The following is a 15,658-nucleotide window of genomic DNA, read 5'->3' as shown; positions in this document are numbered from 1 at the left end:
CACCCAACTTCGGCTCAGGTCATGATCTCACAGTTCATGAGATCAAGCCCTGAACTGGGCTCTGTGTGGACAGCTCAGTGCCTGCTTTGGATTCTGTGTCTCCCTCTCTCTCTGTGCACCCCCCGCTCATGCTCTCTCTAAAAAATAAATATTTTTTTAATTAAAAAAAATAAATAAAAGTGAGGTTCCAAGAAAAAAAAGTTTTGGATTTCAATGTGCAATTTACCTAATGAGCAATGGACAGAATTCTGATAGATGGTCTACTAAGAACAAAAAGTTTCTTTTCAACTACCCAGAATAGGTAATTGGAGACCTACACTTGTTTCCCACGCTTTCTACTTTTCCTCCTTTCCTTTTCAAGCCCCACCCCTCCCAACCTCACCACCCTGGCTGAGAGGGGTCCAGCAGGGACAGTTATCCTTGGAGATACACTCAGTAACTAAACAAGAAAAGATGTGAAAAAGAAAGCTCTAAACGTAACCCCTCACATTAACTGTATCAAGCCATTAGTTAGGTCTAACTTATTACTTACTTAGCATTTACCATACAGGCACCCACAGATAAAACATTAAGGCATTCATTTATTCTTCTGGCCTTAAAAAAATGATCTCAGGGCACAAAGTGTGCCCAAGTATGAGGGGTTTATACACAAAGACTATATTTACCCCAAGTTGCCCTTCCGTAGGACATCATAGAGCCACTCTCTGGATGTTGGACGTAGCAAATTTCCAAGGGCACATTTTGTCAAGACTTGTTTGACCTCAGAACTAGTTATATTTCTTTCTAATACTGCCTTAGAACTAGAGTTTTATGCAGTCTGAATATTGGAACAAGCTTTTATGTTTCTGGCCAAATGTACAATCAGAATTTAGAGCACCAAGGGTAAAACCGACAGGGATAGGTGTGGGAGCAAAGGCAAGACAATCCAGAAGCCAACTGAGAGGTGCTGGAGAGGAGCTCTTGGGCCATGAATATTCAATACGCATCAATTGTCTTGCCTTCCTGGCAGAATGGAGACCTTCAGGTTATGCAATAAACCAGTAAAGCCACAGTCAGGGAAGAGTCCCGCTTGAGTGGAATTTAGAACTGTAACGGTTCAGAGACAGCTTACTCAAAGAATCCATGCAGCAATCCCTCCTAGAAGAACCCTGCTCATAATGCAGCCATGTTCATACTACAGTTCTGTTCACCTATCTCTCAATTGATTCACTGAACCTACACTCAAAGAACCGGCGTCCCAGCAAGAGACTGGTAAGTGAATTTAATGAATGTTGTATGCTTTAGATTAAAACCAAGTGTTTTAGGGGCACCTGGGTGGCTCAGTGGGTTAGGCGGCCGACTTCGGCTCAGGTCATGATCTCGCAGTCCGTGAGTTCGAGCCCTGCGTCGGGCTCTGTGCTGACAGCTCAGAGCCTGGAGCTTGTTTCAGATTCTGTGTCTCCCTCTTGCTCTCTGTCCCTCCCCCACTCGCACTCTGTCTCTCTGTCTCAAAAATAAATGTTAAAAAAATTTTTTTAAACCAAGTGTTTTAAGGAATGTCTGTAACCATTTGTTTTTTTAGATCCTCATCAAACAACTTTTTTGATTAACAAATCACTGACCCTTGTCATGACTTTGAACTGTCTTAATTAATGCACTAATTTAGAAAATACATGTTATCATTACAAACATACACAAAGGAACCAAACTGTATTTTGAATGGACAGCAGAACCACCCTGAGGATGAAGAGGGGAGAAAATTAATTCATCCAAGCAGCATTTGAACACCCACAGAAATGAACCTTATGCGGTAATTAGGATTAAAGAGGTATTCCTGCCTGCAACTAAACTCTTCAATGGTTCGAGGAAAAAAAAAATTATATTCCACAGACACACAGATACATACACATATACATATCAGAGATAGGAAGGGAGAGAAATAATAAAGCAAACGTGGTCAAATGTTCACATTTGGGAAATCTGGGTGAAGGAGATCCGGGAATTCTTCCAGACTATTCTTACAACCAGTCTCAAGACATATCCAAATAAAAACAGATAACTATATATAAAAACACATTTGGGGGCATCTGGGTGGCTCAGTCGGCTGACTGTCTGACTCTTGGCTTTGGCGTGGGTCGTGATCTCGCAGCTTCATGGGTTCGAGTGCTGCTCTATCAGTGCAGAGCCTGGTTGGAATTCTCTCTCTCCATCTCTCTCTGCCCCTCCCTGGCTCACGCTGTGTCTGTCTCTCTCAGAATAAATAAACTTAAAAAGAAAAGACTATATTCATATGCTAAGTGTATGAACATGTGTATGTATACTGGATAGCTCCCATTGCAAAGGATCACTGACCCAAAAAAACACGAGGGAGAAAGGGCAGCCAAGTCCCTAAATGTGTATACTAACATCACTCAGCCATATCTTGGCAAGCTCTACGAGAGGTCGAAGTGTATGGGCGCCCCACATAGACAGCTGAACCTGAGTCCAACACAATGGCCAAATTAACAAAGCGAAGAGAATAGAAGGATGGTCATTTCAGCACATAGTACCAGAAAAATCACATTCACAGGCAAAAAAGATGACTTTGATTCCTACATTGCACCACAACAAATTTAATTCAAAACAGATCCAAGACCATAAGGTACATGCCCAAATTACAAAGCTTCTGGGAGAAAACAGAAGAAAATGTTTATGACCCTGGTTTAGGCCAAAATTCCACAGCCAGGACACCAAAAGTGTGACCCAAGAAAGAAAAAATTTGAAAAACTGGGCTTCATCAAAATTTAAAATTCCTGATCTTTAAAAGACACTGTATGACAAGAAAATATTTACAAATCCCGGTTCTGGTAAAGGACTTCTACTCAAGACCCAATAGTAAGAAAACCAAAGAAATCAATGGGCGAATGGTATGAATAGATCCGTCACCAAAGAGGATATGTTACAGGCAAACGAGCACATCAGAACATGTGCACCGTCATGTCATAAGGGAAATTAAAATGAAAGTCACAGCCAGATGCCACTACACATGCGTTAGGATGGCTACAATTATAAACAGAGACCATGACCTCCTCGTGAGGGTAAGGGGGAACCGCCGGTGACAAGGTACATTGGCTCAACCACGTGATCCAGCCACTCTACTCCTGGGTATTTAGCCAGAAGAAAGGAAAGCAGATATCCACACTAACACTCGTACACAAATGTTCACAGCAGCTTTACTTGCAACTGCCCCAAACTTGGGAACCACCCAAGTGTCCAGAAAAGGTGATAAGGTAACAGAGCGTGCTATACCTGTTAACCCGTGTGGTGGGTCACCACTGATCGATGGCAAGGTTGGACTATTGGCAGATTGAGATACGCAGCAACAAGGATGAAACGTGATTAAACCAAGGACAGGACGCCACGTAAAAAGAGCACACGCTGCATGATTCCATTTATATAAAATTGCACAATGCAAGTTCATCTAACTAATCTATGGTATCACAAAGTGCATGCGGTGGCCTGGGGCTGACGGGCAGTGAGGGGCGGGAGACAGGAATTACCAAAGAGCAGGAGAAACACATTCGGGGCTGATCATTATGGGTACGTACATAGGGCAAGATTCATCAAACTGTGCAATTTGAACATAGGCAGCATATTCTATGTCAATTATGCTCGAATTTTAAAATCTGTTTTTTAAAAGCGTATGACGGTGACATGTAAGCCAACAACACTGTGCATGAAGCAGCGAGCTCTGTCATTTGCAGGTGTAGCATAGGAAATTATCTGCAATAAAGGAAACCCGGCCAAGGAGGAGGACACGAGCTGTAAGCATCCTCACTACGGTACTCGTCATAAATCCTCATTAAGGCTATAAGAACGCTGTAAGATGGAAGACTGTGTTCCTCCTGGATAATGATAAGCATTTCCATTAAGCAAAGTTTTCCAGAACAGGATAAATTAATTTGTTTACTGGGAAACCAAGGGTGCTGGTCTAATTTGCTAATAACAAGTATTAAAGGGCCCCACATAAACAGAACAAAAGGTCAAGGTTGGTCTATCTTCCACAGCAGAAGCTGGTAGACCTACCAGGTTTGATACCTGTTGATGGCACTAGTGTCCCCTTAGCCAGACAAAGGTCCCCTCTTAGACTCCCTTCCTGAATGGACGCCACTGGAGGTCCAATGAAGACTCAACACCACGAGCACGACAACTGACCAGAAAGAGCACAGGCCCCCTGCGATCAGGAGAGTCAACCTGACCTACAGAATAGCCCACCCATGACATTAGGAGGCAGCCTCATGCCTTTGAGGATGAGACTTACCTTAAATTGATCGACTTTCTCGAGCTTTTCCAAATCAGGGACCAGTCTTACTCCATCCTCCAGGGTTTTCAGAAATTCTACCTGAAACTCTACCATTTCGGTGAGGTTTCCGAAGAGCACGTCCAGCTGGAAAATGGAAAAAGAATTTAATCCACTCTGCATCTCATTAGTGGTCAGAAACTTTATTTGCTTCCGATTTCAAAGCTCTTCTACCAATACTTATCAATTAAGATAACGAGCCCACCGTGGGGAAGGGGGGAAAGGTGAGGGGGGGGCAGCTCCTCACCCTCTGAGTGCAAGCCAAGAGCTTAACGGGCAATCATTTGAGCTATTTATTACAATTAAGCAAATTCAAATTGCTTTCAGTATTGCCTGTGTGCCTCGCTCCTTCTTCACCACGTTCAACTGCAATGTGACCCTCACAAAGTCAGGTCGTTTTTCCATCATACCTCATCTTGGGTGAGGAAAGTTTCTTTTTGAAGAGGTTTTAGGTATCTCTCCATGAGACAGTTTAAGTCCTAAGGGTTGAAAGGATACTTCATTAGCACATCTAAAAGTCTGTAAAGCATCTAAAGAAGAAAAAACAGATTATGTCCCAAACGCTAACATTACACTCTTTAGGTCATTAAATTCCCTTAAAGCAGGAGTGAGCCCAAATTTCCTGCAATATTTTAGACTGCAGGCCATGTGGCCTCTGTTAAAATTGTGCCGCTGTAACAGGAAAGCCGCTTCCTGTGACAGCAGCACAAACACATAAGTGAATGTGTGTGTGGCCACGTTCCGATAAAACTTTATGTGTCAAAACAGGCAGAGGGCTGGATTTGGCCCGAGGGCCATAATTTGCTGACCCCGGAGTTAAAGACTAAAGTAGATAATTAAAAACAGATCACAGTGTTGTGACATCTAACTAAATTATATAGTTATAGGAATATATAACTATTACAGTCATAGGAATGTATTACAATGTACGTTTTGCAGTGCGTGAACAATGCACCTATTATAGTTATACATATTCTATAGACATTCGGAATTATGAAGGAATAAATTACATAGCCACAGGAATATAACTAAATGTCTGAACACAAGTGAGAATAAAAACAAAACAGATGCCCTTCTGCCTAGACTCAAATTAGATCCTGAAAATGACACCTTTACATTTTTCAAAAACTCAATTCAATTTTAGTCTTAGCCCAACGACAGATTCAGAAAGGTCAGAAGGCTCACTCAATATTCTCCATCATCTCCTTTCTCAGTCGATCACTTACACAAATCTCAAAGAATTGCTCTAAGAATTGATGAGCTTCCTTAAGACGCAGGAGAAATGAACGTTCGGAAGAAAGGCCAGATTCCAAGGGGGACCAAGATATGTCTCATTACCACCACCGGGCTTTGTGGTTAGTCAAGCAGGGGTACGAACCCACAGAGCCCCTCCTTGGAAGTGAGGGAAGCCAGGCCCCGCTGGAAGGCAGGGCGGGACAAGGGGACATACTTTCACATAGGTGCGCTCCGTCTCCAGGAGCTCACAGATGACCTTGCGCAGCTTGTCAGCGTCGGTGAGCTGCCTCATGGTGGCCAGCTGAGGCCCCGTGGAGTCCTGAGGCGATGGGCTCGGGTCAGAGAGGTTCATCTCATGCAGACTGCGGCAAAATGCGGCCACCTGTTCCGTGCTCTGCGGAGCACGGTTTAAAAGGCAAGGCAGATGAAGTTACCCCTCGCTAGAGAGACCTGTCTGACATCTGTTCCGCCTCAAGATGTCCTTCCTGGTTAATGAACTGCCACACATGAATTACATCTCTCCCTCCCCCGCCCCGCCCCCCACCGCTCTGCACATATGAGAGTTCGGATGCTCAAAACAACCATAACAATAATTGCTAACACATTCCGAGTGCTCACCACATGCCAGGCACTTGTCTGATGTAGTTAACCCTCCCGCAGGGTGAGTAAGGGCTATTAGCATTCCTACAAAACAGCTGAGACAAAGGAGGCCCAGAGAGGTTAAGGAGCTCATCTGAGATTGCACAGCTCCAAAGCGGCAGAGCTGGGATTTGAGCCAGGCAGTGTGGATCAAAGCCTGTGTTCATAACTACTCTGCAAGAGGCATACAAATAAGGGGACAGAGAAACAGAAAAATGAAATGCATTCCACTCAAAATACAAGGCTAATTAATTAGCACACCCCCAGGTAAGTAAACTATACTTTGCAACGTCAGAAGATGATTTTATAAGCTAAGATTCTTTCTGGCTCTGTTAAAGATTGGCCCTAAGGCAACCTTCTAGATAATGACAGATACTCACATATTTTAAGAAAAAAAAAAAAAAAAAAAAAAAAAAAAAATTCTGTCTCTGTAGCTTCTCCAAACAGAAAGATACCTCCTCGGGAGTAAAGGCTGTTGGGCCCTGAATAAGGCTTCCGTGGGGGAGTCCAGCCTCCACCCAGTCTCTGTCCAGGATGATTCAGGTAGAAGTTGAGGGTTCTAGGATTCTAAAGTTCCAGTTTTCCAAGTTATGCAAGACAGTTCTCCAGAGCGTGGGTGGTAGAAGTGCTGCTGAAAATCCCTGGGCCCAGTGCTTGGCCACCTCGGCTGCATATGGGACTCACCTGGGGAACATGCCCAGCTAACCCTCCAGGTCAATTCAATCAGGATCTCCAGGATGGGATGAGCCAGCATATTTTTTAAAGCCCCTGATGGAATGACTCCAGAGGCTACTTCGCAGCACAAAATCTAGTTTATTAATATTTGTCCAAATGTGCCACCCTACAAATGTTTGCCGGATATCTCCTCGAAGGCAGGCTGTCCACTCCTCCTCCTCCTCCTCTCTCCGGCTTCCATTCTCTAATTCATCCCTCAGCACAGACTATTCCCAATCAACACGTGTGCAAATAAAGAACGACTTCTATCACCCACGTACCCAGGAAGAACATGAGAAGAACATCTTCCCCAAAACAACAGTTGCCGCCCAGAGCTGAAAGTCAACGCTGGCATTTTTGTGCAGGGCAGAGGAGCTAAAACCAAGGGGACCCCATGGGGGCAATCTCTTAAATGCAGAGGAGGGCAGCCAACATTAATATGCCTTTTCTTCATTAGCACATCCCGAAGGGAAGGGAGCCTGGAATAAAGGCAGGACAAGGACTAGGGAAATCAGAACCTAACAAGGATACGTTAACAACAATGGCATGACAAGCCAAGAGTAGAGCCAGATCCACAAAATTATTCTTTCAATTCTCTTGCAATGACCACAGCTTATTCGCTGCTAGTGCTAACCCTAGTCTTATGTGCCAGAAGGTATTAGTCACCTGTCAGGGGCACTGTTCAATGTTCTCTATGGATTCAGCGTTCCAGACATTGTATATTCCCATGAAGAATCCTCCCTTCAGTGACTGACAAAAAAAAAAACAAACAACTCACCAAAATGGGCTCAACTGTATGATATGTGAATTATATCTCAACAAGGCCGTTAAAAAAGAATTTAATCGAAGCTTGTTTCTGTAGAAACCAACTACACAGTTTTATTTAGTTATGTTAGTGTTTTACTAACTTGTCACCCTGAAACATCCAGTTTAAATATGGCTTTGTCTTAAAAATGGCACAGGAATAAAAGACCCGTTGTAACAAAAATGCTCACACATCTTTTAAATGATCCAGTGATGATTTATATCATCTGCATTATAACATAGACATGACAGGGGGGTTGGGGGAGAAAACCTCACCAAAACTAAAATCCTGTGGGCGAGAAAGTCTGACAAGTAACTGCCCTGCTCTCCAGCTTTTCCCACCTGACTTTTACTGTTCAGATTTAGCATTCTGCAAAGGAAACTAACGCAACAAACGTATAACTGGCACCTTTCCTTTCACAAAGCTTTTCTAACCGGCCCGGCACCAACCACAGCTACCTGTCATTTCCCTGCAGATGAACATCAAAGCTACTCCTCATGATAAATAAATCCATCCCTTCGTTCCCATCAGAGATGCAACACACCTTTCTGCACTTTTATCATTTAGACAGGTTACCATGTGAAATCCAATGTCCTCCTATGGTATACCAAGGGCGCCTCACACTTTCAGGAGGGGCCAAAGTTACAACGTGGGGACTCTGACACATAGCAAAGGCAGAGGATTCCAGAAGACACTTCCCTTTGTGCTCCCAGTTCTCACTACACTGACCTGTTGCCATTCTCCCCGACATCTACGTATAGTAATGGAAGGTGTGGGAAGGTCTTTCCAGGTTTTTATTCCCTTGGTTTCACCACACTCTGAGGTTTCCATTTTCAAGAGTGTGAGGAGAGCTTCTGACTTTACCTGTGTGAAGCTCACTACTTCTAAGGTCTGGTATCCTTATTTTAAGCAGGTCCAAGGGGAGAGCTAAGGTTGGTGGGCTGTGGGCTAGGGCTATGGTGCATCTAAACCTAGCCACGTCCTATCCAACCTCACTCCAAACACCCGGCCTACTCCTCTTTCTCCTGCTCTGAGCCAAGTTCTGGATTCTATTAGGAAAAACCTTTAGCATCCCAGAGACACCCCCAAATTCCCTTAAGTCCTCTTCTGAGAGTTCAAAGCCTTAGGCATCCCTTCCTTATTAAACACAATCCTCAGCTTAGGACAGATTTAGCTAGGTGGTCTCTAACACAGAGGAGGGGGTTAATGAAGTTTCAACATGGGCAACCCTGTTCTCTGATTCTGATTCAAGATATAAACTCATGAGGAACACGCACGTAATCTCAACATGGACGAAGTCTGCTTACTGTCAATTCCATGTTATTTAAATAAGGAATAAAAAGGCAGAATTTCAAGTTACAGTGCATACTGGCAAAGCACGTTTTACAAAGCTCATAAGGAAACTTTTGCTTGGAAACACTTAACCTAAAATGATATCATCGAGTTTGAGAATTTTGTTTTACTAAAATCTGACCCAAAAAAGATCCTTAGAAGGAAGTATGAAATGCAGGTATTTTCTAGAAGAATGCAGAGATTTTGTATGCTGTGGCCCAACTTTTAAGTCCCCCTGACCCTATGCTGTGGCCAGAACTTTTTTTCTTTTTTTAACATCAAGGTCCTAGGGAGCTAGGCCACGATGTAGGATGTACGAGGAACGCAAAGCTTCCCCCGCTCTGTCACGGAGCGTTTTGTGGTCTCCTCGTTATTCTACACCAAGCTCCGGGGTCAGAGATGCCCGGAGAGGCGGCTGCTGTGGGGGGGTTCTCAACACACTCCCAAAAGCCAAGTGTCCTGGAACCAGGACAAGGGGAGAAGGGCAGCTCGGGAGGAGGGGACAGCGAGGTTTCTGCAATGGGAGAAGTACAGACCTCTCCCGGCTTGAGGACTGCAATCAGTCACCCTGGAAACAGAAAAGCACTTTCAGGCATTTCAGAGCTGCCGGTTAGAGACTGTTCAAGGTAGTAAAGCCGTTCTACTGCCATAGCTCAGAATTATCCAACCACCATGCAGAAGAGAGTACACAATTGCAGGAGGAAATGGACCACTTTACTGGGGCCAGCGTGAAGCTCAATGTTTATAATATCGCTTTCTTCCTGTGGAAGATGAAAAGAAAGTACAAAAAGAAGGGGGAGGCTTTTAAGTACACACTATTGACTCAAGCTACCCAGCTGTTTAAGCCCTTCCTGTTATGCAACCACCGAGGGCAATTTCTATCTCTAGAGGAGTTCAGAGTCCTAAAACTGTCCTTTAAGTGTGACCGATTTAACACATCCCACAGATTTAAAAGGGGCCGGAGTGGCCTAAAATCTTATAACCTTTACTTAAGCTCTTTTGGAGACAAACACCAAAGTCATGTTCTCTATAATTTCAGAGACCACTATACACAATGGCAATCCCCATAGTTTTCCATCACCTTCTCTGTCTCCTTTTGAACAAACTTTGAAGAAGAGACCTCTAGGAAGGACGAAGGCTCAACTGAGTAAATCAGGTGTACTTACTGCCAAAGTTCAAGCTGCACTAAGTGACACAAAGATCGCACGGCGGGCAGACTCCAATGTTAATATGAAGCTCTTTTTAAAAGTCCAGTGTGATTTGGTTAAATGAGTCCTTGTCATTAACCCACCAGATTGTCTTACTAGGGACTCAACACTTACTACAGGAACTGACACGTACAATAGAAGTCAGTGGACGTCAAACCACCAACACATTCCCTGCGCCGACGCATCTATAAACATCTCCTTTTCAAGTAAGCAGAGATCAAGTCCAAAACACTTAAAACGTTGTAGGAGGCAAGGTGAACACCCTTCTTCCAGAAACACATGCGGAACACTCTGAGGTGGGGTTAGGGGAGATTTGCCATACACATAATACAAACACACTCGAAGTCTCAACAACCAAAAGAAAGGGGGAAAACTCCACCCTCACTTCGTTTTAAAAATACACGCTACTGGGGCCCCTGGGTGGCTCAGTCGGTTAGGCGTCCGACTTCGGCTCAGGTCATGATCTCGCGGTCCGTGAGTTCGAGCCCCGCGTCGGGCTATGTGCCGACGGCTCGGAGCCTGGAGCCCGCCTCGGATTCTGTGGCTCCCCCTCTCTCTGCCCCTCCCCTGCTCGCGCTCTCTCTCTCGCTCAAAAATAAGTAAAACATTTTTAAAAATTGTTAAACAAAATACATATCACATCTTCAGGCCATTTAAGAATGAAAATATATATATATAAATGTGAAGATTCGAGGCAAATTCGGCTTCACACCAACTACCGATGCCCACCCCCATGCTAAACTACATGTCTCTTTATCAACAAGGGGAACTGGAGGGCAAAAAGACGCAATATGGGGAAACGGGGCTGGAAGACAATTCAGCTGGAAAGCCATAACAGAAACAAGGTTAGCAAGACAGAATTCAAACATGCTCACCAGAGGAAGCGTCTGATACACAGAGTCACCGGACTTGTAACTGTGTTCGATCCTGGGCTTGCGCTTTATTTTCCACAGTGCAGACATCATCAGGAATATATTCTCATGGTAATGCTACCACCTGACATGCTCCGCACAGAAAGAGAAGTTTCCTAAAATACCCCGAGAGCGCCAAACGCCTTCCAGTTCCCAAGGGAGCATCCTCTCACACAGACAGCCCATGCGGGCTCGCCGGTGGTGAAACCTACTGTCGCATCTCAACACAGCAAGGAGGGCAGCAGTGCGCCCCCCGTCCCCAGACCAGCACCCCTCTTCCCGTCAGCAGCCTCTGGGATGGGGTCAAAGGCTAACTCGCGGACTAGAATTCATGCTTTGATTTCACCTGGCTAACCAACAAAAGTTCCAGAAAGGGAGAATCAAAAGGGACCAGAACACAAAGCCGAAAAAGCCTGCCCAGGATGTGAGCAGCCTGCTCTGCGGCCAAGATCAGCTGATTGGCCAGCGTCATGCCGTGCTCGGGGATATTCAACCCGGCAGGCTCCCACAACTTTGAAGACACCCCTCTCTCACTGAGTCGGGAGCAGGCACTAAAAAACAAATAAATAAATAAAAACAAACTGCGTTCTTTGAACAGCTTATGTTTTCACATCTTCCGCTAATGCTTTGTTACTAAAGCAGACATTTCCAAGACAATTCCAATTTGGATTAAAAAGAAAAAAAAAAAAAAAGAGAGAAGGCAAGGCTTTCAGAATGGAAATGTTCTGAAAATTATTCTAATACATTGGCTAAATGGAAAACAAAATCACAGCTGCCAGGGGGCCTGGGATGCATAACGACAGCCGGGAGCTCATCAGCATTCATTTCCAGAGACAAGAGTTTTCCAGGAGAAGCAGAGAAACCAGTGGCCGGTGGAGAAGGCCCCCTTTGAGGCTATCACCACAGTCACAAGAGGAGGGAGGTGGCTCACAAAGAGGCTAGACTGCCCCCCTGCGGTGTGAGAGCCCCGCCCCCACCCCAGGGCCACCAATGCCCGGCAAGCTCATAATTATCTACTTGCTTAACCCCAAAAGGCCACAAATAGCGAAAACTGCTATTTACAAAAAAAAAAAAAAAATCAAAAAACACATTAACACTCAAGCCTGCATTCTCTTGTATTCTGCCCAATGTTTCGTAAAGCAATTCATTTAGGAAGAGCAACAAAAATATTAAACAAAAAAAAATCAACAGTCTTCACACACTCAGCAGGAAGAAAGAAAAAAATGACTGCTTGTTTCATTTCATGTCATTTCTTGACTTGTTTATTTACTTGTTTTTACATTCTACACCTAGCCTGGTGCATTCGAAGCAAAGGCTAAACCATCCTTCCGTGTTTACGGCAGCTTACAACTTAAAAATTAACGTTTGGTTTATTCTCAAGAAGAATTACTGATCTAGGAGACATGTCAAAAGAATAAGCTTGATCAAGAAACTCTTGCTCTTACTTTTTTTTTTTTAAATGTTTACTTACTTTTGGGGGAGAGAGAGAGAGAGAGAGAGCGCGCGCGCGTGCGTGCTCAAGAGCTCAGGTGCATCCCTGGTGGGGGAGGGGGTAGCAGGGAGAGAGGGAGCCACAGAATCCGAAGCAGGCTCCAGGCTCTGAGCCGGCAACACACAGCCTGATGCGGGGCTCGAACCCACAAACCACAAGATCATGACCTGAGCCCAAGTTGGAAGCTTAACTGACTGAGGCACCCCCAGGTATTCCTTACTTTAAATCATAAGAAAAGACACCCCAAAAGCTTAAGCATTAAGAAAATATTTAAGTGGCTAATGACTTTCTAGCTAATTGACTTACACAGCACATTAATTAATTAACTCCTTTTTCTGAAACTTGGTATTTAACACCACACTTTAACCAATCTGGCCAGACGATAGTTTTAGCATAGCCGATAACAATACAAGGCCTGGTTTTGCCATCTCAGAGCTGTGTGACCTTCAGTGAGTTGTTAACCTCTCTGTTCCAATGTCATTACCTATAAGATAGAGGGAATCATAGGATTTCTCTCTCAGAGGTATTGCGAGCATGAGGGAAGTTAATATGAATGGTGCCCAGTATGTAGAAGAATCCACAGTAGGACCCAGACTCCAGAAGAACCATTTGCACAATTTAAGATTTTTGCTTCCAAATATCCAAAGTGAGAAAGTAACTCATTAAAGGCTAATTCAGTTAACTAACTTGGGTTGAGTGACAAAATCATTCAACTAAAGATAAAATGTGAGTCAAAGCAAACCTAGGGAGTATTTTCAGGTACAGAATCACACAGTGCCCTCCGACCTGGTGAAAAGAAAAGATGAACCTATGGATTTAGCACGGGTCACTGCACTAGCTTCAAAAATACTGATCATCACCCAAACTTGTCATCAATAATTCTGAAGCTGTTCTCTCAGGAAAGCACACTGAGCATCGCTACAGTGAAATCCAGGGACGAGCTGGCCTGTTCCTGCACCTGACCCTGTCTGTTCCAGGCGAGCTGTAGGGCCTGTTCTCTGGAGAAAGAACCATGAAGTCAGACAGGCATCCACAGGCAGTCAACAAAACCCCAGGGCCCCTTCCTTCCTCTCCACTGCCAGACCTAATATTATAGAGGACCCTGTTTAGGACCTCATGACTCACAAAATTTTAAATGAAAACAATCTCAAAATCCACAAGGAATGAGAACACGGGGCTATTACAGTGAGGTAAAAATGATCCAAGTTCAAAAGTATTCAGAGATTAATGTTTTAGATATAGGAAAAATAGCCGTATTCCTAAATCAAATTAGAAACTGAGAATTAACATTCAATAACAAAATAACTTAATAAATACCTTTCGAAATATCTGACCCCAGTTTGGAAATATCCATTTCTCCCTGAGGGGGGCTGTCCCTGTCTCCTCCCCCAAGTATGTAAAAGTAAGGGCCACAAACATAAAAAAGGTAAGTTTAAGCAAGTTTTTGTTTGTTTGGGTTTTTTTGGCTTTAAATGAAATGTGTGTATTTCCATTCATCTGTGGGGTTTTTTTTTAATGCTTATTTTTGAGACAGAGAGAGAGAATGCAAGATGGGGAGGGGCAGAGAGAGGGGGACAGAGGATCCGAAGCGGGCTCCGTGCTGATGGCAGAGAGCCCGATGTGGGGCTCGAACTCACGAACCATGAGATCTTGACCTGAGCCGAAGTGGGACACTCAACCAACGAAGCCACCCAGGTGCCCTACCATTCATCTGCGTTTTAATTAATAACCAACATAAAGCCCTTTACAAATATTAAAGTTAGTTTCAAATATTAAATTTGAAAGTTCAAATATTAAATTTCCAAATATTAAATTTCCATATTAAATATTAAATTTTATATTCAAATATTAAATTTTATATTGCGCCCAACTTAGAAAGGACACCAAGGAAGGTAATCCCATGAGGACCAAAGACACACACATGGGTAAAAGTGACACAGGCACTCAAGAGAGTCTTACAGAGACAGAAACACCAAGAGAGACAAAAAAAAAAAGGACACATAGAGAAATGCAGATTTTTTAAAATAAGTGTTCATATTTGAATCATATATTTCCCTGGCCAACGTGCTCTCCTACTGTTTTATATTATTTGACTTCCGCAGTCATCCAATCACTGGGCGAAGGCAAGAATCACCCTGTTACAGGATTTGATCAGGGCAAGTGGTAAATATCAAACAGAAGAACAAAAGCTAGGTGGAGGGATCAAAATAAACACGTGCGTATTATTTGTTTTTTTTTTTTTTTAAGGTGAATAAATACAGAAACAGAATCACATACAATGACTTTTGCTGCGGAAGGGCCTTTGGACAGAGGTAACACCAGGTTTTCAAACTGTCGTACTCTGGAGACTGTGCTAAGAAGACGTTACTTACTGATCCACAGAAGCCTCTGGGAAGTGACGGTGGAAGGGTGGAAGCATGATGAATTATGGGAAACAAATACACGGCCTTCCACCAAAGAGAGGCAGAATAAGGCCTCAGCCAACCAAGGAACATGCTATTCGAATAAATTAAAAGATGGTTTCTTTCCCTTTAACAGGAGCCACACACAGACAATCCAACCAGAAGAGCAAGAAGGTGTAACTGACCCAGCGGCACACAAACTGGATGCTGCCTTTTCAAGCACAGACGGAGACGTAAGAAGGAAATCGGATGAAATGAGACTTGAACCCATGCAAAGGGACTTCTGCCCTGTAAGCTCACGCACAGGTTTGTTACCCAGGTGGTAATTTGGCTTTTGTGTCTTATTTAGTGACCTCTCAGAGTAAAAGCACTTGGTCCCGGGGAGAGGCCTCCTGACCGCATACGGCTGCAAAGGTGACGTGTCGGTTGTGATTCTTCGGTGGTTTGACACGTGGGACGTGAAAATGAAAATCTCTCACCTTGCTGCTGTGATCAGTTTCATCTGAGGATTCCAGGTCCGGCCCTTCGGTCTCCTCCAGAGCGGTCTCAGCACCACTGCCCTGCTCGCCGCACAGGCCGTGCCCTGCAAGACGACATCAGA

General features: G+C 44.1%; 1 protein-coding gene across 9 annotated transcripts in view; it reads right to left on the bottom strand.

The window, feature by feature from the left end:
• The window catches only part of TIAM1 (TIAM Rac1 associated GEF 1), a 381,899-nt gene that overhangs the window by 25,877 nt on the left and 340,364 nt on the right, over positions 1 to 15,658 (bottom strand). For 8 of the 9 annotated variants that reach the window (XM_042955204.1, XM_042955210.1, XM_042955205.1 and 5 more), the window contains 4 exons: positions 15,537 to 15,640; positions 5,769 to 5,948; positions 4,729 to 4,797; positions 4,280 to 4,405 (listed from right to left, as the gene is read on the bottom strand). In XM_042955204.1, the coding sequence (XP_042811138.1) occupies positions 4,280 to 4,405; positions 4,729 to 4,797; positions 5,769 to 5,948; positions 15,537 to 15,640 (479 nt within the window). Of the gene's footprint in view, positions 1 to 4,279; positions 4,406 to 4,728; positions 4,798 to 5,768; positions 5,949 to 11,127; positions 12,709 to 15,536; positions 15,641 to 15,658 lie in introns of those variants that run through there. The other variant, XM_042955215.1, reaches the window with a different exon arrangement.

Source organism: Panthera leo, chromosome C2 (assembly GCF_018350215.1).
Source record: "Panthera leo isolate Ple1 chromosome C2, P.leo_Ple1_pat1.1, whole genome shotgun sequence".
Lineage (NCBI taxonomy): Eukaryota > Metazoa > Chordata > Mammalia > Carnivora > Felidae > Panthera > Panthera leo.
Note: the sequence above shows the minus strand (reverse complement) of the source record. Positions and strands in the feature narration are given on the sequence as shown.